At 45.9% G+C, this 26392-nt stretch overlaps 3 protein-coding genes across 5 annotated transcripts; 1 reads left to right on the top strand and 2 right to left on the bottom strand.

Moving 5' to 3' along the window:
• Window position 1: 1 nt before the first annotated feature.
• SNX17 (sorting nexin 17) lies at window positions 2–5617 on the top strand. 2 transcript variants are annotated; one of them, XM_017650645.3, is made up of 15 exons: window positions 2–205; window positions 638–712; window positions 1699–1816; window positions 2316–2380; window positions 2653–2763; window positions 2875–2965; window positions 3123–3210; window positions 3457–3526; window positions 3798–3890; window positions 3983–4186; window positions 4327–4377; window positions 4606–4683; window positions 4833–4907; window positions 4997–5038; window positions 5121–5617. In XM_017650645.3, the coding sequence occupies exons 1-15, from the start codon at window positions 143–145 to the stop codon at window positions 5232–5234; spliced, it is 1338 nt and encodes a 445-aa protein (XP_017506134.1). In that variant the 5' UTR covers window positions 2–142; the 3' UTR covers window positions 5235–5617. The 2 variants fall into 2 exon arrangements, with proteins under 2 accessions (XP_017506134.1, XP_017506132.1); XM_017650643.3 differs by having other exon boundaries at window positions 4327–4452.
• A 101-nt stretch (window positions 5618–5718) lies between these two features.
• ZNF513 (zinc finger protein 513) lies at window positions 5719–9123 on the bottom strand. The gene is made up of 4 exons (XM_037009438.2): window positions 8958–9123; window positions 8566–8721; window positions 6989–7576; window positions 5719–6898 (listed from the first exon to the last, which is right to left on the bottom strand). Exons 1-4 carry the CDS (start codon window positions 9010–9012, stop codon window positions 6072–6074), a joined length of 1626 nt encoding a protein of 541 aa, XP_036865333.2. The 5' UTR covers window positions 9013–9123; the 3' UTR covers window positions 5719–6071.
• Window positions 9124–9734: 611 nt separating this feature from the next.
• Window positions 9735–26236, bottom strand: PPM1G (protein phosphatase, Mg2+/Mn2+ dependent 1G). Of its 2 annotated transcripts, XM_017650632.3 has the most exons (11): window positions 25927–26236; window positions 23412–23526; window positions 14902–14971; window positions 14338–14423; window positions 13878–14010; window positions 12786–13198; window positions 12086–12223; window positions 11506–11740; window positions 11065–11194; window positions 10667–10769; window positions 9735–10345 (listed from the first exon to the last, which is right to left on the bottom strand). In XM_017650632.3, the coding sequence occupies exons 2-11, from the start codon at window positions 23466–23468 to the stop codon at window positions 10142–10144; spliced, it is 1569 nt and encodes a 522-aa protein (XP_017506121.1). In that variant the 5' UTR covers window positions 23469–23526; window positions 25927–26236; the 3' UTR covers window positions 9735–10141. The 2 variants fall into 2 exon arrangements, with proteins under 2 accessions (XP_017506121.1, XP_017506120.1); XM_017650631.3 differs by lacking the exon at window positions 23412–23526.
• Between the last annotated feature and the right edge of the window lie 156 nt (window positions 26237–26392).

Raw genomic sequence — 26392 nt, 5'->3', positions numbered from 1 at the left:
CAGCCCTTCCCACCTCGGATCTCTGGCCCCCTCCCCAAAATGGCGAGTGAGGCTGCGGGTACTCGCTGAGCAGCGGAGGCTAGCGTGCAAAGCCGCTGCGGCCCTCCACGTCCGGAGCCCGACTGGGACCGCCGCAGGGAACATGCACTTTTCCATTCCTGAAACCGAGTCCCGCAGCGGGGACAGCGGCGGCTCCGCCTATGTGGTGAGGAGCGGCCGGAGCCGGGCCGGGCAGGGGCGGGGATAACGGGCCGGAGCCCTGTTGGAGCAGTCTCCGAGGCCTGGCCGCCACTCTTCGGGCCTGGTCCCAGGCCGCCGGCTCCCGACGGCCTTGTTGGTAGCTTATATCACGTCTCAGATCCGTCCAAAGGCCGCCCGGGCTCTTGTACTCGGCTGCGTCGCCTCCCCTGGCAGGGCCGCGGCTGCTCTGGTGGGCGTCACTGGCCTCTGAGGGAGGGAGACTGCGGCACAAGCCCCCGAGTTTCCCCCGGACTCTTCCTTCTGTTTGGGACCTGGCTCTGGGGAAAACAGACTAAACCTTCTTAAGATCTCGGCACCAGGCAACTTTCGACCATGGTCCCCAAAGGGGTCTTCCAGATTCCGACCCTAAAATGCTTGTCTGCTTTTGTGCCCTCAGGCCTACAACATTCACGTGAATGGAGTCCTGCACTGTCGGGTGCGCTACAGCCAGCTCCTGGGGCTACACGAGCAGGTGGAACTTGCACCTCTACCTTGAGGCAGCTTCAAGCCCTTTCCTACACCTGGGCATCAGTGGCTCCCTATTCCCCTTGGTCGTTTTCCCGTCGGCTGTAGTTCCCCTTGAATCACTGCCACAGGGAATATCTGTTGCTTTATCTCATCGTCTGACATTTTCGGGGAACTCCCTATGAAGCTTAATGTTTGTTTCTGTGACTGCTCCTTCTATACTCACATCCTCCTTTCTGCTGCCCCGTCCCGTGTTCAGCCTTTGCCTGTGCATCGAAAAACCGACCTTATTCCCCATCCACTGCCAAAGCACATTCCTTCTGTTATTTGAGCTGCAACTTGAAATCTTTTCCCTGCTCATAGAAATCATTCACCAATTTATTTCTGTTTTTTTGGCTCATCTCTGCACCTGGTTGTTCCAGTTATCCTTACGTATCTGTGATGCAATGTTTCTCTGTTCTTGTCACCAGAATGTGAACTCTGTATTTAACTCAGTATAGTCTTTCTACCAATAAGTAGTACAACCCCAAATTACCTAATTTATTTGGGCCTCTGTTTCTAGAACTAAAAATGGATTCATTGATCTGCAAAGTCCCTTTTAAGTCCTAAGATACTTTGTGAACTTACTTAACTATTAAATAACTATGGGCGCCCTTAAATTTTCCTCACAAGGCCTTTTGCTTCCTGTGAAGGTTCAGTGAACAGTCTTGCAAGATAGTCAAGGGGCTCCCTAGGCTCTAGCCCCTTACAAACCCCTCCACAGTGAAGGGGCTGACTTGTACATAGCAAGATAGGAAAGAACTTATATCTAGGACAGAAGAATGGCTCCCTTGGGATTCAGCATCTGCCAAAGGAATTATTTCCTGGATAATCAGGGTAGACAGAGGAACAGGGAGGGAGGCAGGGAAAGGGGAGCCCAGAAGAACATTGTGAGTGTGGATTACCTCACTTGCTTTGTTTATATAAAGGTTGTCTCTCTCTCTCTCCAAACAGCTTCGGAAGGAGTATGGGGCCAATGTGCTTCCTTCATTTCCCCCAAAGAAGCTTTTCTCTCTGACACCAGCTGAGGTAGAACAAAGAAGAGAGCAATTAGAGAAGTACATGCAAGCTGGTGAGTTGGAGGGAACTTTAGACTGACTTGTGTTGAGGACTATGGGAAGACTCTCAAAACAGCCATAGGTTCTGTAAAAGGTCCTAAATTTATTTGTAGATCTGTTACTTAATTATCAAAAATAAATAGCATGCAAGAATGCTCTGGGTACTTAACTCGCAGAGCAATTTGGGACTAATATCTATGAGAAATATTAATATAACACTAAATGGTCTTAAAGCAATTTTAGATAGGTGGGGAGAACTTAATTTTTATTTGATATGTTTTAGATTAACATCACTGCTATTTCCCTAGTTCTATAGACTGGACTCAACTAGATGGCAGCCAAGGGTGGGGCAGGTGAAGAATTTATGCAGTGAGTGAGGTGAAGCCAGCTAGGGGATGTGACCAGCCACCATCAGCCCAGGAAATGGGGTAGGAGGGAACCTACCAAGGAGAGAACTAGGCGAGCCAAAAAGAAATCCTAAATTACTGGAACATCATTTTCTTGTCCCCACAGTTCGGCAAGACCCCCTACTTGGAAGCAGTGAGACTTTCAATAGTTTCCTGCGTCGGGCACAGCAGGTAAGGCTTTGTGTGGGCCCTGGATTTAAGGAAACTTTCCTGTAGGAATACATCATTTTAATGAGGTGGCTACAGAGGAGTCATCCTGGCACTTTTTATGGAATGCAGCTTCTGCTGTACCAATGAAAAGGAAAACCAACCTGTAATTAAGCATGCTGAGACTAAATATACCAGATGAAGCTAGAAATTGAGAGTTGGGAGTGGGTCAGAGCTGGATACTAGACAGGTTTAACAAGGCTGTGCCTCCTATTCCCATATATGCTCGTAACCAGGAGACACAGCAGGTTCCTACAGAGGAGGTCTCCTTGGAAGTGCTGCTCAGCAATGGGCAGAAGGTTCTGGTCAATGTGCTAACTTCAGATCAGACTGAGGATGTCCTGGAGGTGAGGCCATTGTTCTGTCCTGCCCTTCCTCCCTCTGCTCCAGGCTCCCAAGCTGTGGGGGTGATTGGAACCAGCCAGTGTGATGAGCTGTACTTCTTTCCCTATCCTCAGGCTGTGGCTGCAAAGCTGGATCTTCCAGATGACCTGATTGGATACTTTAGTCTCTTTCTAGTTCGAGAAAAAGAGGATGGAGCCTTTTCTTGTGAGTGTCTCTGGTCTTTACTGCTTCCTTGTGCTTCTAGTGGTGAATTTGCCACCCTTTCTCCCCCTAGAATGTGGCATTTCCTCAGGGCTTCTCTTTTGATTTCCCTCTCCTTGAGTATCATGACATTCTCCCTTTTTTTTTTTTAAACCTATAGTTGTACGCAAGTTGCAAGAATTTGAGCTGCCCTATGTGTCTGTTACCAGTCTTCGGAGTCAAGAGTATAAGATTGTGCTAAGGAAGAGGTCAGGGCTGGGCTTGGAGGAGGGGATGGGTGCTGGATTGAATTACTGGGCCATGTATTGAGACAGAATAATCTGGACAAGGAGGTAGCACTGGGTGTTTCTTCCAGACGTCCCAAGCTTCCCCCCACCCACTATACCACCGTTAATCTAACAGTCCCAGATTGCTCCTGTTTTGTCCTATTTTCCTATCTCTTGCTTTAACCCTGGCTTAGCCCCATTAACCCTTTCCACCTCTTGGCTTCGCAGTTACTGGGACTCTGCCTATGATGATGATGTCATGGAGAACCGGGTTGGCCTAAACCTGCTTTATGCTCAGGTGAGCTTGGAGCTGTTTCAGAACCTTTCCCCTGAAAATGACTCTCGTGTCCCACTCTGCCGAGAAAACTCTGTTCATGACTTTACTGTCAGTTCATGGGGAAGTTCTAGAATACTATCAGGGCACCTGGCACAAGCTCTAGTCTCCCTATTTTGTAAGTTGATATGGTGAAGGACTTATTGCAAGAGGTCGCTCAAGTGTGGGGCTAGGGTTCAGGCTGGACACTGGACTAGAGGAGCCCTGAACCTCCTACCCATTGTTTCCACTGTAGACAGTATCAGACATTGAGCGTGGGTGGATCCTGGTCACCAAGGAGCAGCACCGGCAGCTCAAATCTCTGCAAGAGAAGGTCTCTAAGAAGGAGGTGAGCCCTGCCTGTCTCCCTCCTGAGGGGTTGCTTTCTTGAGCTACCCTGCTTTCCCTTGTGACCTGCCTCACATGGTGCCTGGGTTTCAGTTCCTGCGGTTGGCTCAGACGCTGCGGCACTATGGCTACTTGCGCTTCGATGCCTGTGTGGCCGACTTCCCAGAGAAGGACTGTCCCGTGGTGGTGAGCGCAGGCAACAGTGAGCTCAGCCTCCAGCTCCGCCTACCTGGCCAGCAACTCCGGGAAGGCTCCTTCCGGGTCACCCGCATGCGGTGCTGGAGGGTCACCTCCTCTGTGAGTTGGGGTGTGGGGTGGGGAAGGCCTTTGGGATGGCAACCTGGCAAGCCTTGAGCTTCGGGAATGGGCTACAGTGGGTCAGGGAGGGAGGGAGACTGGTTGCAGTGAACTCAGCCCCATTCCTCTTCCTTTTCCAGGTGCCTTTGCCCAGTGGAGGCACAAGCAGCCCAGGCCGTGGCCGTGGTGAGGTACGCCTAGAACTGGCTTTTGAATACCTCATGAGCAAGGACCGGCTACAGTGGGTCACCATCACCAGCCCCCAGGTGTGAGCCCACCCTTAGGCCTTGGGAGCTCATTGCACCATCTTAGATACCCAAGTCTAGGGCTTCCAGGACTCCACATGAGTGGGAGCCCTTGTCTCAGGGTTGCTGGGCTCAGGATGACCATCTTCTCAGGCTGAGCTCTCTTGCCTTCAGGCTATCATGATGAGCATCTGCTTGCAGTCCATGGTGGATGAACTGATGGTGAAGAAATCCGGTGGCAGTATCAGGAAGGTAAGCAGCAAACAGGGGCCAAGGGGCTGACTGGTTCTATTTTTCCTGACTTTTGTCCCAGATGCAGGGCTTCTGACAGGGCCAGGAAGTGATTGGGATTCCAAAGGGAGAGAACTTGTTCTAATGGCACCTCATGTCTCCATCCACAGATGCTGCGCCGGCGGGTAGGCGGCCCCCTAAGACGCTCAGACAGCCAGCAAGTAGTGAAGTCCCCACCACTGCTTGTAAGTATTACTCCCTGGTCAGTACCCTGGCCCTCAGCCTTGCCTCACCTTCCCTGAGAGGTCTCTAACACCTCTACCTCCTCTTCCAGGAGTCACCTGATGCCAGCCGGGAATCCGTGGTCAAACTCTCAGTGAGTTACCCATGAGGTTGGTGTTTGCAGGGGATTCTAAGAAGGCTCCAGCCTCTGACCACCGACCCTGCCTTTCTTACAGAGCAAGCTGAGTGCTGTGAGCTTGCGGGGGATCAGCAGTCCCAGCACAGATGCCAGTGCCAGTGATGTCCATGGCAATTTCGCCTTTGAGGGCATTGGAGATGAGGATCTGTGATCTCTGGTGCTCAGATGTCTGCCCTCTCCCCTGGAAGAATGTTCAGAAACTTGCCCTGTGCCTGTATCCCCCAAGCCAGGGGGTCTTTCCTTCTTACCTTCCCTTTTCTCCTCTTGGCCAGGGGCCTCCTAACCCACTTTCTCTCCCCAAGGGTTGGCTGCACAAAGGATTGTCCCCTTTTCAGAGCTGGCCCTCAAAGCCAAATTAGCATTTAGTGTTTTGCACAAAATCGAAGGGACCATGGCTGTCTTCCTTGGGGAGGTACCTTAGCTTCCCCTGGGCTGCTTCTGGCCCCTAAGGGCCATGGGCCAAGGGGATAGGCAGAGGTCTGTGTGTGGTCTGGCCCAGCTTCCCATCATTAAACTCAGCCTGACTGCTGCCTACCTCTGGTTCCCTCACTGCCCCACTCCCCCATCTCAGCATGGACTGCTGTGCTAAGGGTGAGGCCGAGCTGTTTGGCACGCCAATTCAGCATAGACATGGCTTTGTTAGTGTTTCCTTTATTATAAAGCACTGAAATAAGTTAAATAACCAGGTGGGAGTCTGGGCAGTCCCCCAACCAGTTCCTCCACTGCCCCTGGGAGCATGGAGGTGAATACAGGACCCTTCTCACTGAGCTCATGAAGTGCATCAGTCAAGGCAAGGCCCCTGGTCCATATGGGCTCCTGGCCCCCTCCACCCACCCCCGTTGTTTAGGCTGGTCCATATAGTGCCTAGGTCAGTCTGTGTGGAGCCCCTGGCCAGCGGGGGAAGAAAAAGAAGGTGGCTTCTGGTCCATCTGTATAAAACACACGGGGGGTCAGGGCTAATCCATAGGGCCCTGAGGAAGAACCTAGCTCAGGGGGAGTCTGTATGGAGAACTCGGCTACCAGTGGCACCCAAAGCCGATGGACCCCGAGCACCCAAAACGGAAGGGGAGCTATGAGGTGGGGCCCAGCCCTCAGAGGCAGAGAGGCCAGGCCCTCCTGCCCCACCATGGCCATGCACCTTCTGGTGGCGTTTGTAGTTGTCCCAGTGGCCTGTGGTGTATGCACAGGTGGCACAGCGGAAAGGCTTCTCGCCTGTGTGCCGTAGCATGTGGCGTTTGAGGTTCATGCTCTGATTGCAGCTGTAGTTGCAAAGGCTACACCGAAAAGGTTTGTCCCCAGAGTGGATGCGACCATGACGCTTGAGGTTGGCCAGGTTACCACAGGCATAGGGGCAGAGGGGGCACTTGTAGGGCTTCTCTCCTGTGTGGACACGCTGGTGCCGTTTCAGGTTATCCAGATGAGCAGAGGCATAGGGACATCGAGCGCAGCGAAAGGGCTTCTCACCACTGTGTGTCTTCATGTGCCGGGCCAGGTGGTTGGGATAGTGAGTAGCAAACGGGCAGAGGCTACAGGCAAAGCCTTTGTCACTGGGGCCCTGGGGTCCCCCACTGGCACCCCCTCCAGCCTCTCCTCGCATGCAACGCCCACAGGTGGCAGCACCCAGCCGAGTACCCTCTCCCTCTTCCAACTCTTGTCCACAGTTCCGGCAGGTCCAAGGGAATAGCAGCTCTGGCAGTGGTTCTGATCCAGTCCCACACAGGCCCTCTCCTTCACCCCGCAGCTGCCCACAGTCTGGAAGGAAACTGGCACCACCCGATGGCACATGGAGGCTCAAATCTGGGAGCAGCAGAGCATCTGTGGGCACAATGAGAGCTGGGCTATGAATCCAAGTATCGCCAGGGCCACCCACCTGTATTCCGGGTTCTTTGGTCTCCAGTTTTTTACCTTCAGGTCGCCGGGGCACTGCTCCCTCCTGCTCTGTGGGGCTGGGAGGCCGGGTTGGACGTGGAGCACAGCAGCGAAAGCCACAGGTCGGGCAGGGAGGAGTGGGGGGCCCCGCATGGGTGCGTTGATGCCGCCTCAGGTTGCCCAGGCTGCTGCAGGCAAAGGGGCAGTGGGGACAGCGGTAGGGCTTCTCGCCAGTGTGGGTGCGGGTATGTCGCGTCAGGTTGACGAGCTGGGCTGAGGCGTAGGGGCAGCGGCCACAGCGGAACGGCTTCTCCCCGCTGTGTGTCTGCATGTGCCGCTTCAGGTGGCTCGAGTAGTGGGACACGAAGGCGCAGAGGCGGCATGAGTACAGTAGCCGTGGGGGCAGCGGGGGCCCCCCACCCGGCCCTCCTGCCCCACAACACGGCCCCTCACCTGTCGGCCCCCCACACAGCTGGCAGGCTGGGCCTGGCCTCTCACCCCTGGCCTCCCCTGGACCCCTGGCTGGCTCCTCAACTTCACTCTCGGCACTCAGTGCCCGGCCGCCCCCAGACTCATCGTCGCTCAGCCCATAGGGAAGCCCAGGCCTGGCCCCCAGAGAGTCTCCTGGTAAGACAGATATGAGAAGAGACATCAACATGGGGTAGGACCAGGCTCCAAACTCTCTTGCTCACTGTGTCCCTAATGGCTTGGTCCCACCCTTTGTGCTTCAGTGATCCCCAAAATTCAATACGAATCATCTTATCTCTGAGCCTAAGCTAACCAAGTGATGACAAGTGTACTTAGTTCCACAGAACAGAAAAAGATCGAAGGCTCATAGTGAACTATAACCTGAAATGCATCAAATAACAGAATTAGCTGATTCTTGGGATAAGGAAGTAAAAATACTAAAGGCAAAGGCCTGAAACCTTATTCTAAGTTCTATATTAGTAAAGTCCCCTTTAGTAATGAGTTGATTATAAAATAACTATCTCAAGAGGGAGGCCAAATTTGAAGAGTAGAAACAAAGTAATGCATGTAATACCACTTTAAAGGATGGATTCTCTTTACATGGAAGACTCTTCAATGATTTTCATAAACACCCTTCATAGGTGGCATTAGTGGATAGACAGTGCAGCAAATTAGGATAGGGATACGCTAAGATCAAAGGGAAGAGTAATGTGGAAGAATACTTGAGGGTAAAAACTAAAACTTCAATACAAAAGGAGCTTATACTGCAGAGGAAAGGGACAGAGATTAGATATAAGCACCAGCTTGAATGACAAGTTGCTTCACTAAACCTCTTAAAACTCACATAAGGTATGGGTTGGGGAAGAGGAGAAGGTTATTAAGGGGGCATTTCCTTTTAACCAGTTGCTACATGCGATTTGTCCACTATCCTAGTCATACCACGTTTGGACCAGGCCCTAGAATTTCACCTCAACAAAGTGATGGAGCCGACTGAGCCATCAGGCATATGAAGAAACCTAGCTTAAATCTAAACTAAACTAAACTAGGAGACGGTGTTTTGCTCCCTGGCACTAAACCCTAACCTGCTTCTTTAAGGGCTGGGGTCACAGCCATAACTAATTCTTAACCAAGTCCCTCCAACCCACCTTCAGAGTCTCTCTCGAAGCCCATGAGCTGGTCGCTGCTGCCGTCACCTTCCTCCTCTTCCTCCTCCTCCTCAAACTCCAGATCCTGGCCTAGTAGCAAATCACTCTCCAATACCAGGGACCCGGGTCCTTCGTCGAGGGAGTCTTCGGCATCAACTGAAGAGGGGAAGGGGCTTGTAGAGTCTCCCTCAAGAGCCGTGCCCATCATCCGCAACCAGGGAGACAGTCCTCGTAGACCGTACTTAGACCCTATCAGGTTCCCCTAGTAGCTGAGTGGGAAGCCTAGTGTCCAGATCACCCACCCCAATCCCTTCGGAGCCCCCTCCACCCAAACTTGAACCCACTCGCTGACCCCACCCCCGGCCCCCCCACCGGGACCCCTGACCCCTGACCTTTGACCCCCTCGCATTTCACGGGCTGTGGGTGGCTTTGCTTCCTTCGGGGCATCGTGACCGGCTCCAGCCCGACGCGCCTCCGGCCTGCGGCCGCCCAACCCCGCCCCTCCCAATTCGACCCGCCCGCCCTTTCTCTTATGGCCCGCGAGCCGCCCCCATGCAGCGGCGCGGGTCCCGGGCAGCCCCCGGCCCTGGCCCCGGCGCCCAGCTCAGGCCGCTCCCGCCGCCGCCGCCGCGTCCATTCATGGAGCCCCCTACCCCACCCCCCCTACGGAGACCAGCTGGTACCTCCGTACTCGCTTCCGCTTCCGCTGCCGCAGAGCCACACGGGACGCGTAGTCCATTAAGAGGGCAAGCTGTAAAACCTTCCACAGCATGACCAGGAAGTAATTGTACCGAAAGGAAGCGGACTAACCAATCAGAGTATCAAGTAGAAACAGGACTACCGACGGGGGGGCAGGAAAAGCCCCGCCCCTGGCTTCATCCTCTGGAGCCGTCCTGCCGGTCCTGACCCCTCCCTGGAGAGACTAGGAATTCTTCCTAGTGACTCCAGGAGGGGGTGAGAATTGCGACACCTGCCAGGCCCCCCAGCAGCTGGGGGTTACAATACCCAAGGGCCCTCTCCTCTACACACACACCCCCACCACCCCACAAACACACACGCACGCGCGCAGGGAAGGGCTCGATGGAAGCTACCGATGGGGTAAGAACGGCACCAGAGCACCCTGGGTGACCAGGACAGGACGGCAGAAGAGGAAAAAAGGACACCACGGGCACGATTAGGTTTGGCTTTTAGTCTGAAAAAGTGTTGACTGAAAGTATACAACAGAGAGCGGGTGCAAACGGCTGGGGGCCATGGAGCCGCCAATAAAAAAGAATGTCCTTAAATAAAGTTCACAGAGTAAAAACCAGAACCTCCGGTCTTCCCTTCAACACAACAGAGCACAGGCACAGAACCGGTGGTGAGCCCCAAGGAGCAAGGAGGAAGCTGGGGAGGACGGCAGAGGCTCCCAGGCTGCTGTGTGGAGGGAGCGCCCTCCTTGGAATGGGCTGAGGAAAGCCACCCAGCTCCCCCTGCACACCTCATAACCACTGCTAAGGCTAAAGGAAAAAGACAAAACTCAGTCCCAAGTCCGAAGGGCTCAGAAAACAGTCTAGATGGGCAGGGGTCTGGACAACCACTAGTCCCGCTTGGCCTTCTTATTGTCACTGTTGCCATTTTCTTCAGCCCCCTCAATAGACAGCACATCCTCTAGTTTCCGCTTGCCACTCTCTGGCTGAAGCTCTGCTGTGCTTCGGGGCTTGAAGCAAATGATGATGCAGGTCATGTTGTCACATCCTGTACCGTCCCCAGAGGTGTCTGGTGCCAGGCACTGATCCAGCAGCTACAAAAGGACAAGGTAGCTCAGCTTCAGAGCTGAACACCTTCCTGGGAACTTAAAGTCCCACACGAGGGCTGGCCCCATTTCCAAGACAATGTGGCAAAAACAGGGGAATGGGCAACAGTTTTATCACAAAACAGACAACTTGCTACTGAATGAGGAATAAGGATAAGTCAAGGAAGTGAGAGAAGGTGGAACTTTCTAATCAAGAGTTTGACATGTTAATAATTAATGATACTCCCCAGCTCTGGTCTTAGCTCAGGTCAAAAGACAAAACCTTGGCTGGCAGACCAGATACCCTTTCAACTCCACCCTGGGACTCACCTCTTCCACGATGGATGACAATAACCGAAGTTCTCCATTTTCATCACGCTGGCTGATCTTTGATTGAATAAAGTCTATAACTTCCTGGCTGCTCATCACATTCCTGGGATTAGAAACAATAGTCTTTAGTTCCAGCAAGGCAGAGAGAGGAATATGGACAGAGGTGATAGCCTCCAAGGCCAATAAACACCTACAGAGATTGTCCTCAGCTCTGCCTTAGGCTTGGGGGTCTTGACACCAAGATGTCTGCCTAGGCTCTAATCCTAGAGCATCTTAAGAAAAGGTGCTGAATGCAGCCTTTAGAGGGATGATAAAGCCAAAGCAGCTCAAGAGCCCTACAAGAGAAGTAACACTGCAGGAAAAAAAATGGAATTTTAGGGCATTCCACTGGTGCTCACCAGATGCCATCACAGGCAATGACCATGAATTCGTGGTCGTCGGTGAGAGTCAGCACCTTGATGTCAGGAAGGGCTGAAATCATCTGTTCCTCAGGTGGCAAGTTCTTGTTCCTCTTGTAGAAGTGGTCTCCTGAGGTAAAGGAATGGTTAGTCAATAAGTAGTTTGGGCACTTCCCACATAATCTAAGGGAATAGAGAACTAGTTTTTCTAGTTTCAGCCCTGTCTTCAGGTTGTTGAACCTTAGTTAAGTCACTAGCCATTTTCGTAATCCAAAAATGATACTTATCTTTCCTAACTCATAGAGACATTTAATGACAGAGGAGGTAGGATAAGATTACTTGGAATGGTACAAGGGCTATGGAGATTAAAGTTTGCTCCTAGGTAGTCAGGAACAGAGAATATGACACCAGAAGTCTTTCCCGTAGTTTTCTGTCCCTTACCAATGGCTCTGGAGAGATTAAGGCCCCCGTTGACTCGCCCATCCATGGTGACCTTGCCACCAGCATTCTTGATGCGCGCTAGCTCCACTTCATCCTCCGGTTTGTGGTCATAGGACATGTCTAAAGCTTTGCCAGCCTCAGATACCACACAGCGAGAGTCTCCTGCATTGGCTACAATCAACTGCTTCCCTCGTATCAGAGCCACCACTGCTGTTGTACCACTGTCAGAGCCGGGCTTAAGAAGAAGAAAGGGAGCATCACAGAACTTCTGAACACAAGCTCCTTATTGGTGCTCTCCTGACCATTCACTTATATTTTGTCCTCTCCCTAGGATCACCAAAAGAGCTTTAACAAATAGGCAAAGCACAGATTTAACCTTTTCAGAGACTACAGCATGCTCCCTCCCTTCTCTGAAATAATTCTACCCAAAAGATCTAGTTTCCCTTGTAGAATGAATTCCCCCATGTCCATAACTTCAGTACTAAGATAGCAAAGAGCTTCCCTGTCCCCGTATCAAAATCAGGGGATTCACAACTACCTCCTGGCTTGCCCAAACTCACTGCTTCCCTTCCCCACACACCTCCTCTTTGCCTTCCATGCCAGGCACCATCATCTCCTCTTCTTCTTCCTCATCCTCTTCAGCCTCCTCAGTGTCATCCTCATCTTCCTCATTCTCTGCCTCTTCACTGCTGTAGCCATCCTCCTCCTCACTGCATTCCTGCCAGAGGGATGATCCCAGGCTGCTGAGGCTGGGATGACCCCCTGCCCCCCTCCACCCAAATCATACTCAGAACCAAGAGGCCCTGACTGAACACAGGTCCTCAAAACACTGAAAGATGCAATTCAATGATCATGATGGGGAAATGTGGTGGAGGGGAGAGCTAGGATGGGTATAACTGGTATCCTGAACTGGGCTCAGCAGTCACCAGCAGGAAGCCCTGGAGAAGGCCAGGGTTGTCAGCCAAAAACACCTTTCAGGCAACATGGCCAAAAATAAGTTGGCCAGGGAAGGAAACAGCCAGTCCAAAGTAACAACAACCATCTTGTTCTCTCTCTAGAAGACAGATTCTAGAAAGGCATGAACTAGATCTATCTATTATAACATTAAGATAGGAGGAGATAAGAAGGCTAATGGTACCTGTGTTGGTAGAGGTAATGAATTCAAGAAAAGCTTGAGGGATGATGTAAAAATAGGAGAAAGAAAAGAGTTGAAAGCTACGCATGGTGACCAAACAGGCCTTCGCAGATTCATCATCTGTCTAGCTCCCACAGGCCCTTACCTCACTGTCTTCCTCTTCCTCCTCCGCCTCATCTGACTCATCTTCACTGTCCTCAAAGAACTTGGACTTAGCAACTCGAGGCAGCTTGTCAGAGGCTGAAGAGCAGGAAGGCCCAGCCTCACCAGTGGGAGTGCCAGGCTCACCACCAGGGCCTGCCTCAGTCCCACGTTCTGAGTTGGAGGAAAGGCCTCTGTGGGCCTTGGCTATAGGGCCATTTTCTTCTGAAGTTTCCCTAGATGGGTCATCAGATCCTGCCTCCCCATTGAGGCCCTGGGACCCCGGCTCCTCGCCTGTCCCAGCTCCAGATTTGCTGTGGGGAGCACCCTTGTGACAGTTCTGCCCATAGCGTGTCAGCAGCTCTTCAATAGTCATGGTAGCCTCTTCATGCAGCAGTGCAGCCTCCTCATTGTCCACTGCACAGAAGAGGCTAAAATCAGCACCCCATGCCAGACTCCTCATGGGATCAGTCCCTCTTACTGCCTCTACAGCACTTGCAGCCTGAGTTCCAACTTGCCCACCACCTCCTACTCCTAAGCCTGCTCTCACATACGTTTCAGAAGAACACCTCTTTGCTTCCTTCTCAGGTAACACTGCCTCCACAGACTTTCTTTGGTCTTTTTTTTCACCCACTTCTTAGTCTAAGTAACACTAGTTGCTATATTTTCCCTCATCACTTATCATTTTTTATTGGTATTTGGAAACCCTATTCTGGCTGAGGAACCATGAGGTCCACATTGCTAGTCCAGGCCCAAGGTCCAGGCTTAATGACTGGCAGCTGCGGCCAATGATAACTCAGCTTGGAAAAAAAAAAAAGGCCACATAAACATTAATAGGAACCCAAAAGACCCCATCACAATGGCAAAAGACAATATATATAAAAATGCTTACAACTATGACACTGGGCACTCAACAAAAGTCAATTCTCTTTTTCATAACCACATTTAGTGGAGGAGCACATAGCGTTCTTTAATGTGAAGACTCCCCAAGCTCCTAGGAAGTCATCTTCTCTTAGAATTGATACATAAATAATATATATTAAATAATACTTTCTTAAATGCTGATTTTCTCTTAAACAAGGGATGCCACACTCACCATCATCTTCATCAGCTACTTTCTCTTTTTCATCTTCATCCTCAGTGGGTCGCCCTGCAATCTGTGCCAGCTCCTTAATAACTTCCTCAGTGGTCAGTTTGGCATCAATAGCCAAGAAGGCATCTTCCAAAGCCTAAATATAAACAAAATAGTATGAGGCAAGTACAGTTAAAAATATAGTGGGTATAAAATGAACTGCCTATATACAATCCTGAGCATGATGGGATACAAATTAGAATGTGAGCTGCCACACTAAGAAAGATTCACATATAAATAAAAAACAGTCCAGAGATCTGAGAATAAAAAGGTCCACGTTGGCAACATACTCATTGAAGACACAGAATTTCTTAAGAAGAAATGCAGTAAGAAGAAGCTGGTGGCAATGAGAAAGGAAAGTCAAGAACTAGAAAATAAGGAAAAGCCTATAGAAATGGAGAATGAATGCTGTGGGAAGACAGACCTTCTGTAGTTTGCCTTCTTTGTAGGCCTTCTGATCTTTGATGATATCAGGAAGATATTTGGCACAGTACAAGGCAACTTCCTCCCCTAGAAGAAAGGTAAGGTCACCCAGAGTACTAATTCCCACACATACAAAGTGGTATTCTATTTACATGACAGACTGGCATGAACCCCCAAAACTGAGGAATTAAATGTCTTAGCATAAATGAACCTATTTGAAACACAATGTTTGGGAAGTTCTGACCCAAAAATGGACTTCACCATTACCTTTGTCAGAGCTGTATTAATATATCCCTTGTCTTTTCTCACCTGTATATTTAGTTCTCAGTGGAAAAAAAAAAAGATAAATGTTTCTTGGATTAAAAAAAGCCCTGGTGAGATTATGAACCAATTCAGTATCCTATTGGGGAGGAAGAATGGCAGAATAGAGAAAAACAGCACTGGGCAGGAAATGGTATCCAAAGACCAGAATTCTGGAAAGTGAAAGAATAAAGGACCTGTTCTTTCCCTCTGAAGTCTGAAATTGGGCTCCTAGAATGTCACCAACATGATCTGCTGAAGTTACCTCCATGTCCATCATAGACAGAAAACATGGCTGTCTCACTGTCCAATTCAGGAATACAGTTGTGAGCATCCTAGGAAAAAGAAGAGCATAATTAGCACTCCTTAGGATCAAAGGATATTCTTCCTTGTGCACCTCAGGTCATGAGATCACCATCACACCTTAATCTACTAACCCTTCCCTGGCTGATGTATGTGACTTAGAAAAAAGAAAGGAAAATGGGATGAGAAAAATAAGAAAAAATGTAGAAGAGAGGGAGAAAGGAAAGAGGGCAAGGGAGGGAAGGGAGAAAGAAAAAAGGAAAGGAAGGAGAGAGGGATGAAGGAAGAGAGAAATGAATCAGGTCACTACCTCTGCACTCTAGTAGCCTCAGCCTAGGAGATCTCAGTCCAGATGGCAGAATGTCTGGCTGCTGGAACTCTAGACCTGAACTTTTTGGATATGTGGCAACCACAGGAAGAACTAGAATAAAGTATCTTTAAAGTCACTTCCAGACCTATTTCTGTGAATGAGTGAACTTCAAGGAAGAAATATTAGAGGAGACAGAAAAAAGAGACCAAAGAGCTTTACCAACCCAAATCCTAGACAGCCTAAGTGAAAGCACTAGAAATTTGTAAAGCTATATACAATATACTGCCCCCCAAAATAAGCACCATCTAAACAAATTATTCCCCTCATCTCTCAAAGTTTAACTCGGTAAATTACCATCAGGCTAGGGCTAGGTGGAAGATATATTTAGAAAAGAGTATCTTCCCAACAAGTAACATAATTAAACATTGTCTTTATACAGTACTTGGTAATTGGAATTTACAATGTTTTTAAAAGACCCAGTGAGTTTCTAAAATTTGAGAAACTGGTCCAACTAATTCTACTTTCTTAGTAGGGGAAGGAGGAGCAGTTTTCTTTCCAGCCCTCCTCAGTGGAACAAGATAATCAACTGGTCTTTCTCTGTCCTTCAATGCCACTCTCGATCACAGATGTACCATCTCTTTTGAATCCACTGTTCTATTCAAACCATCTTTTAGACCTCCTCAACTGTTCCTCACAAGACCATGTGATCTGGAAGCAGAAAATCTAGCGTCGGTGAACATTATTAAAAAGCACTTAATCTCAACAGCAATAAAAAAATGAACATTAAAAACAAGGAAATATCCTTTTGTGCAAATTAGGATGAAAAAGATTAATATCCCATGGTAATATGATTAAAGTAAGAACACATTCTCATACCTGACCAACAGGAATATAAATTAGTACAACTTTCCTGGAAGGCAATTTGGTAATATGTATCAAAATTTCAAATATGCATTCCCTTTGACTAGTAATTCAATTTCTAAAAGTTTATTCTATGGAAACAATAAGACAAGAGTACAGATATGTTTAAGAATGTTCATGACAGCATTATTTATAATAAAAAGATAATGATAACATCTACATTTCCGTGAATAGATTAGATTATATAAATAGTACATCCCTCCAATGAAATATATACTTATAGAAATAATATGTGCTCGTTTGGAAATGAGTTCCCAATATATTAAGTGATAAAAAGCACACACACACAAAAAGTCCCTGAATATATGTCTCAGAAGTCTGGAAGACCATATATTAAACTTAGTGAAGAAAGAGAGTTGGGTAATAAGTATTTTCTACTTTTCTACATTAAAAATTTTTGCACAATAAACAATAGTAACAACAAAACAAACTTACGAATTGCCCCTGAATTGTCATGCTGCCATATACTGCATGATCTCTGGCCAACTAACTCTTGCAGTGCCTCGATTTTATCCTCTATAATGTGGAATAAGAGTATCTACCTTACCCATATCATCAGAGGACTAGTGTGAGGATAATGCAAAACATGTAAAAATCCTTTGTAAGTGGAATTTAGCATATATATATTCCACTCTGAAATTTAGCACCTGGTTCACTATCCTCATTCTCTATCCTCATTCTCTATCCTCATTCTCTATCCTCATTCTCTATCCTCATTCTCAAAGAGGAATGCCCACCATAAAGATCTGTTTTATGCCTTGAGGCCAGAGTTTTTGGTACTACTCCACATTACTTTCTCCCCTACTCTTTGGTGAGCCTCTGGATAAATGTATACTTGGAAATGCTCTATCTTCTCTAAGCACTTCAATTTCCCTCTTTATATCTCTGATCACAGCCTCACTACCTTTACCCTTATGTTTCCTTCTCTCTGTCCCTTTCTGAGCCAGAGCCAAGTATTTCAACATGGTGTCTTAACAATCTAGAAAACTCATCCAACCTCGTATAACCTGACCAACTGCTCTTTACCCCTGAATCAAAGCCACTAAGTATGGCTAGTCATAAAATCATGTTGATTGTGGTCACTACTTCCATTCAGCATTTTTTCCCCTGTATCCTACATTGACTCTTAAATATATTAACCACAGCCAGTCACAAACCTTTCCCACATTGCTCAAGTTCTCAATGCTGTCCTCCTTTCACTCTTAGCAGATGAGCTAACCTAACCTCTTGCTTTACTTAGATCAAGGTCATATTTCAAGAACTATCTCATCCTCCCTATTCTACCTCAGAATTTCTCAGTAGCTTTACCCTAACCTCTCCACTTCTGCTTTTCCCCTCTTTCTAGATTAACACTCCCCTTAAACTCTTAATCACAAACACTTCTTCAAGATTTTACTTCACAGAGCAGGCAATAGACATTAACAGCAATCCTAGTAGCCATTTTGCAGGCTTCAGTCTCTCCAATTGTTGTATATAATTAAATAGTATAAAATCATGTCAGCTTTCTTGAAAGTTCTCTTTGGTTCTGCAAAGAATCGTAGTTCTATACCTCCAACTGCCTGTTGCCATAAGGATGTGGGCTTCTCCACCTTACATAAACATATGTAAAACAGGAACTCCAGCAATCTCCAAAAAAAATCAGAGCTTCCCCTATAGGCTTTATTTCTGCCAATGGAATCTTCCTCTCGCGGCAACACCATATGCCAGTCCTCCTTAACTTCCTGGCTGTCTCCCACCATCCATCACTGAGTCCTGCTGAGCTTTCCTACATAAATTTGTCCCTGGATTACATTACTCCTAATAGTATTTTAACTCCTGTCTCTACTCTCTGCCCCCTGTAATCCAGCCTACATACATCCAGCTGCCAGATTAATCTTCTTAACATAACATTTTATTACTAGACCCTTCAATGGATTCTACTGCATATAAGATTAATTCCATACAACCTGCAATTTAAGACACTCAATAATCATTCCTACCCATCTCTATAACCTCTCTTAACTTTCATCCCAAAAGAAACTACTCCACTCTTGACACTGATCACCCCACCCCAACAAAGTAGTGGCATGCCTGCCTCTTTTTCTTCCCCACTTTTCTCCTCTCTGTTTGTCCCCATTTATACTTTCTCCTAAGGTCCAGCTAGTCTCACCAATTCCGAAAGATCTATCTCAATCACACCAATACTCTATGATCATTCTTCCCTCTAAATGCTTTTTAATACTTATTGTCTCTACCAATAATCTGACACTCAGCTTATGCTATCTTGTATTGTTATCCAACATTCCATGGACAAAGGGTACCCTAGGTCCAAAACTAGATTGTAAACCAGCATGAAAGCAAAGACTGTCTTAAATTTCTTTAGAGCTCTGGGGCCTAAAACTTATGTTCTGCAACATAGCAGGACTTCTGTATTTGCTTACAGTGAGTTCCCAGCTGCCTAAGGACAAATACCTTAAAGATATCTCCCCTTTCACTTTCTACCCTAAACCTAGAAATGTATCCTAACAATTTTCCCATTGAGATGGTCTGGAGGAGATGACTCAGAATACACAGGTCACTTAAGTCAGGACTCTTAGGCCTTACCCTACTAGAATCCATTCTAGACAACCATTGGTCTGTACTGAGAAGCCTGGTTATCCTTCCTGATGTCAATCTCCTAAGGTTATAAATAATCCACAGATGTTCCTTTGTTACTGTATCAACCATTTAGACTTGTGATGAGTAAATCTACTTAAATCTTTGCAAATCAAAATAAAAAATTTTAAGATGGTTTGGAAAGGAACTACATTTTTGGTTTAAAAAGTCATGTATTACTACAATGAAATACTATTCAACCATAAGAAACAAATCCTACCATTTACAACAACATGGATGGAACTAAAGGGCATTATGCTCAGTGAAATAAGCCAGGCAGAGAAAGACAAGTACCAAATTATTTCCCTCGTTTGTGGAGTATAACAATGAAGCAAAACTGAAGGAACAAAACAGCAGCAGACTTAGACTCCAAGAAGGGACTAGCAGCTACCAATGGGAAGGGGTGGGGGAAGGTGGGTGGAAAGGGAGGGAGAAGGGGATTGAGGGGTATTATTAGTACACATGGTGTGTGGGGGGGGTCATGGGGAAGGCAGTGTAGCACAGAGCAGACAAGCAGTGACTGTAGCATCTTACTACATTGATGGACAGTGACTTCAATGGGGTATGGGGGGACTTAATAATACACATGAATGTAGTAACCATATTGCTTTTCATGTGAAACCTTCCTAAGAGTGTGTATCAATGACACCCTAATAAAAAAAATCATTTATAAAAAAAAAGTCATGTATTACTATCTGACTTTAAAAATTATATGCATGTATGACCACTTGCCATTTTCTGAATGCTTTGTGTCCCTGTAAAATTCTTATGTTGAAACATAATCCCAATGTGACAGTATTTGGTTGGAGACAGGGCCTCTAGGAAGTAATTAGGTCATGAACGAAGAGGCCTCCTGAATGAATTAGTGCCCTTATAAAAGAGATCAGACAGCTCCCTTGCCTCGTGAGGACACAGCTAGAAGATGGCCATCTATCTATGAACCTGGGAGTGGGCCACCAGATACCCACCTTCATCTTGGACTTCTCAGCAGGACCTTGAGGGTATTATTTGTATACTCATGTTCCCAGCAGCTTCATTCACAATAGCCAAAAGGTAGATGGATGAATAAGTAAAATGTGGTACATACATACCATGGAATATTATTCAGCCTTAAAAGGGAAAGTAGTTCTGGCATATGCTAAAACACGGATGAACCTTGAGGACATTACGCTTAGTAAAATAAGCCAGTCACAAAAAGACAAATCTGACTGTAGATGAGGCACCTAGAATAGTTAAACTCATAGAGACAGAAAGTAGAACATGGTCGCCTTGGTTTGGGGGGAGGGAAATGGGGAGCTGTTTAAAGGATAAAGAGATTCAGTTTTGCAAGATGAAAAGAATTCTGGAGATTGGTTGCACAACAATGTGAATAAACTTAACACTACTGAACAGTACATGTTAAAATGGTTAAGATGGTAAATTTTATATCATGTGTATTTTACCATAATTAAAAATAAAATAATACTGAAAAAAAAACTTCCCACAAAGAAAAGCCCAACCTCAGATGGCTTCACTGGTAAATTCTACCAAATAGCCAAATCAGAATTAATACTGATTCTACAAAAACTCTCCAAAATACAGAAGAGGAGGCAACACTTCACAACTCTTTCTATAAGGCCAGTATTATCCTGATACCATAACCAGACAGATATCACAAGAAAACTATGACAATATTGTTAAGGTAGGAATACTGAACTGATTTACAGATTCAGCACAACCTTCATCAAAATTCCAGGTTCCTTTAGTAGAGAAACTGACAAGCTGATCCTAAAGTTCATATGAAAATGAAAGGGACCCAGAAAAGAAGAAATAAGAAAGGAACAAAGTAGAAAGAATCACACTTCCCAACTTTAAACCTTGCCACAAAGTTATGGTAACCAAGACAGTGTGGTACTGGCATAACATTAAGTATGTAGATCAACGCAATGGAATTAAGAGCCCAGAAATAAGCCCTCATATTTATGGTCAACTGATTTTCAACAATGATGCCACGATAATTCAATGAGGGGAAAAACAGATTTTTTAACAAATGGTGCTTGGGACAACTAGATATCCACATGCAAAGGTTGAAGTTGGACCTCAACCTTATACCATACAACAAAAATCAACTCAAAATTACTCACAGACCTAAATGTAAGAGTTTTTTTAAACTATAAAACTCTTAATAAACTAGACTTTATCAAAATTAAAAACATTTATGCTTCAAAGGACACCAACAAGAAAGCAAAAAGTTAGCCCACAGAATGGGAGAAAACATTTGCAAATCGTATCTGATAAGGAGCTTGTATCCAGAATATATAAAGAACCCTTACATCTCAATAAAAAGACAACCCAATTAAAATGGACAAAGGATCTGAATAGACATGAATAAACATTTACGGAGTCGTAAGTATATCACCTTTTATGGGTGGCTTCTTTTACCAAAAATGGTATTTTTAAAGGTCATCCATGTGGTATGACTATTCATGAAATGTCTATTCATGCCTACTCATTAGCTATCAGGGAAATAAAATCAAAACCACAATGAGATACCATTTCTCACCCACTAAAATCGCTATAATAAAGACAGATGATAAAAAGTGTAGGGAAGGAAGATGTAGAGAAACTGACACCCTCACACAGTAATGTAAAATGGTGCAACCACTTAAAACAAAAACTGTTAGATAGTTCCTCAGACTGTTAAAAATGGAGTTACTGTATGACCCAGCAATAGCACTCCCAGGTATATATATACACATGAGAAATAAAAACTTGTTTCCACACAAAAGCTTGTACTTGAATGTTCATAGCATCATTATTCATAACAGCCAAGATGTGGAAATCCAAACATCTATCAACTCATGGATAAACAAAACGTCCATACAATGGATTATTCAGCCATAAAAAGAAACGAAGTACTGATTGATTCATGATACCACATGGATGACCCTTAAAAATACTATTTTTAGTAAAAGAAGCCACACATAAAAGGTGACATATTTATGATTCCATTTACATGAAATGTTCAGAAAAGGCAAATCCAGAGACATAATGTAAATTAGTGGTTGCCAGGGGTTGGAGGAGAGGGGGATAGGAAGTGACTGGTAATGGTTACAAGTATCTTTCTGGGATGATGAAAATGTTCTAAAAGTGACAGTGGTGATTGATGGCTGCAAAACTCTGTGAATATATTAACTATTGAAACATACACTTTCAATGGATATGGTAGTGAATTATATCTCAATAAAGTTGTTTAAAAAGGGGTCTTTATAATGATTTTCAAGTACCGTATATAATTAAAACTTGATATACTCCATCTTTGAACTAGATCTCGAGGGAAACAGCAAATGACTTCACTGGAATTAGTACTCAGTGTTTATCATGTTGTCAAGTATCAGTGATGCTTTTCTTACTAAGCTGATGTGGACAGTGACTGCAAGGGTGTGTGTAGGGGGGACTTGACAATATGGGTGAATGTTGTAACCACAATGTTGCTCATGTGAAACCTTCATAAGATTGTATATCAATGATATCTTAATACAAAAAAATCAGTGATGCTTTAAGTTTTCAGTTCTAAAGATTGTGCTTCCAGGGAGTGTAATTTTAATAGCAGCTTTCAACATGAAATAATCAGATCTGTTACTGATCTACTGTTAAGATCTGTTAAATTTCTACACTCAAATTCAAGCCCTTACCTTGTCTCACAGTACAATTCCAAGATGATAACCAAACAGAGGGTTAGGGGTGGAGAAGGAGTAATAACAACTTCTAGGAAATTGGGCAATAGAAATAATAGTAGTAATAACAACTAGGAAATTGGGCAATAGAAATAATTTATGTAAAATATTTTTGAAACCTCAAGAAGTAAGTTTTGATTGTAACTTCCAGTCACTGAGAACTTATAAAGGAATAGCATGGCAAAAACAATATTTCTATATTCATGGAGCACAGATTTGATAACATTTCATACTACCTTTGAATTGTGAATAGCTACTGCATGCTAATCAAATGAAAAGAGTGCCCTTTCATAAGAGTTGCTTAACTGTTTCCTAGACAAAGGATCTGATCTGGTTCAGTAAGAAAAAAATGTTTTAGGCTACAGAAACGAGGCACTAATCTGAGGATCAGACAATAAGTGCTCTTCAGCTTCAGATACTCTCTTACAAGTGGAACCCCATGGCATGCCTGTGGCATCCCATTTTATATTTTTTCCCATAAATATAATGACAATTTCATGCAAATACCTTAATAATTTTCTGCTCAACGTTATCCACATTCAATTTTAGGTGACCCTCTATGACCACTAATAAGCCAGCTTCTATATGGCAGTAAACAGCCTACTCAAAATTATACTCTAGGTATTGATACTACCTCCTTTTAACTTAAAAGAAAAATATAATTCATAGAATACAAACAAAAAAAGCCTAACTTCCCAAAGAAAGCAATTTCATCTCTTCCAGAGAACCTCACAACCAAACACTAATAGTATCCTTGTCCCTGTACGTCTACATCAACTATAACTATTTTGACTGAACTTCTCATTAGCCACTAAAAAACTCAAAGGTTTTCCATATGTACTTCTCAGGCACCCTTCCACAACCTACCTTTTAAACCCCCAAAATACATACCTCAACAAGCTTGAGGATCCCTCCAAACCATGGAGAAGGAAGAAGGGAAGGGAACATCAACTGTGGTATTTTGATTACCCCTCCTCAAAACACCCTGGTTCCACAGCAAGAGGGGCTGGAGAGAGGCAGAAAGTATAAAATGCCAGCTATTGATAATTGCCATCCTTGCCTCAAGAGAAGGGGTAAAATAGTACTCTCTCACACTGAATCTATGCATCAGTCAGGATTTTAGCAACCTCTATAATGTGTATTGATATGATACACTTACCTCAACTGAACCATTAGGGCCAAGCAAATAAGGTCAATAGGCTTAATAAACTGGTGGAATTAAGCCCTAAAAGTTAAGAGGAACAGGTATATACTTTCTGAGAATAAGATTCACTCAAGAGGCTAGAATGCATAGTTATTTTCTTGCCATAACACAGACACTATGTTATACTTTGGGGGGAAAGTAAGCAAAGCCAGAAGGAAAAGTACAAGTGCAGCAGAACAGGATCCCAAACAGGCTTTAAGAGGGTTTGATTAGGTTTATTTAACTATTCAAACAAAGGTTAAATTATAATATGAACCATAATAGGAAGATTTGTCATTACCTCTCAGAAGGAAGATTAGAATCTAAGGAATAGTCTAGCAAGATCCTTACAAACCCAACAGCCACGGATGAAAAAGTCATTTACCAGAGGAGAAACCAAAAATAAAGAGAAAGGCCCTGCAGAGAAGAAGCAAACAGCACAGAATCACTGGGCAAATGGCTTGGAAAACTAAATACCCAAGCAATACAATTCATAAGGAAACTAGAAAGCTGAGTACCAAGGAAATGGAAAAACCGCAGCAGAGAGGAAAGTGGAAAATGTGGAATGAGAAACCTGGAAGGAAAATCCATGCTGTGAGGTGAGACTGTCACTTCAAATCTTTCAACATTACCAGTAAGTTCCATAGAAATGGACCTCTAAATTACCGACTGACCCAAACCCCATCCTTACGTTAAAGGTTTTCCTTTTGAAGCTATAGCAAATATTTCTAACACCCGGACTAATTTTACCAAGCACCCTATAAACCCAATACTGTGCACCACTGTGAAAGATGAATGCCTACTTCAGGTTGACACAGATGGTTAACAGTGCCTAGTCAAGTGTCGATTTCATTCTACAGATCTCTTCCACCAAGGCACAGGTATCCTAACCTTTCTGGGCCTCAATTTCTCAGCTATAAAATGTGGTACCCAAGCTAAAGATGAGATGAACTATAGGGTCTCCTCCATTCTTGAAATTTTACACCAAATTATAGAACCATTTAAAGTCTAGCATGGATGCAAAACTTGAGTTTAACAAATGATTTAAGTTTACACTGTCATTCCAGAGCTAACCACAGGGAGGAGCGAGGTATTAGAAGAAATACCCAAGGGAGACAGGATTTGGCTGTTAACTTGAAGCCCACCTATTAAGTGCAAAAATTCTCAATCCCATAAATATAATTAGAGCATTTCCCTGGCCCCTCTGCCTAGATCTCATAACACTCTTCCCAAAGACAATGTATTACATGTCTTTCTCTCTTTCTTATTTTTTTCTCTTTTTCTTTAGTTCCTTGAGTTTTCCCTGTTCTCCTTTGTACTTTCACATCCATTTTGCCCAATGCTACTCCTTTTTATCCAGAATGTTTCCATTTTCCCCTTTATCCAAAGTGAAATTTTCTAGAAAAATCAGTTCTCTGTAAGTTAAGACACACACACACACACACAAAAAAAAAACCCTGATGAAATGATTGCAAAATCAAGGAAACTATAAACTACAAGCACAGCAAATGACAATTATTAAGTTTTAAAAAAATCCCAAGGAAAAAAACATAATAAAAAAGGAATGATACTGGTTGACACGATTTAAGTTTTCCAAAGCTGTAAAAGGCCTGACGAGAATACAAATGAGTGACAATTCTTGGAGGTCAGGTTGAGTCTCTGAAATTAACATGCAGTGCCCAAAGCCAGGCAACTAGGTGCTAAGAATTTGAAACATACTATTTGCCCAGACTTCCTTTCACTGTCAAACTCCTCGCCCAAAGAGGCCTATTACATCACCTATTTTTAAAAAGTAGTAATTCACATATAACTGCCTCTACCTCACGGAAGTAAATAAAATCATTGTCTCCCCTCAAAAATTTTTGTCCCACTTTTCAACTTTACTCCCACATTAAACCTCACACTATTTACGAGCCTGAAGGGCTGGGATGGCACGAGGACGGCGCGAAGGCACGGGGAGAGGGCGGTCGGTGGCAGCAGATACCTCTCCGCACATGGCCGAGCCCTCGCCACCAAGCTGACCACGGGCACAGTCCCCAAGCACCGGGCAGCTCCCTCTCGGCCTGAGGCCCGCTCTAGTTGCCGCCCCCCAAACTGCCGCTGCGGCCACAGGCTCCAGATTCGGACCCTTCCCCGGGGGTGACCCCATCCCCCCCGCTCCCTTTCTCTGTCGGGTTCCCGCCCTACAGCAAGTAGCCAGCCTATGGGCCTCTGCCGCCTCACCTCCATGGAGACGCGCCAGCCTTGCATGGCGGAGAAGCCGTACGGCAGCGGCAGGCGCGAAGCACCAACCCCATCTCCGGAGCACTTCACTGTGTTGGGCTGGGAGAGGTAGGCACCCATGACGGCAGCTGGCCGGCGGCCTCAGGGGCAGGAGAGCGGGGCACGACGCTTGCCGGCGCCGGCGCCGGAGCCCCGGGGCGCGCGTGGCAGCAACGGCCCGGCTACGCAGCAGACGCAAGTTACCGGTGAAAAGCGCGAGGCCGGCCAGGAGGCGGTAACGGGACGGGAGCAGAGTGGAGCGGAAGCGGAAACGGCGCCGCTCCAGACCCCGCCCAGCTCGCGCGGCACGGCGCAGCAGGGCGGGCAGTTATTTCCTTAGCAACTCACCGCGCCTGAGGGGCCAACGGCCCGCCCAACCGCCGTTCCCGCGATACTAGCTCGGCCACGCCCACTAACGGCCGCAACT

This window comes from Manis javanica, chromosome 1, assembly GCF_040802235.1.
Source record: "Manis javanica isolate MJ-LG chromosome 1, MJ_LKY, whole genome shotgun sequence".
NCBI classification, from domain to species: Eukaryota; Metazoa; Chordata; class Mammalia; order Pholidota; family Manidae; genus Manis; species Manis javanica.
This window is presented reverse-complemented; position numbering and strand designations above follow the sequence as displayed.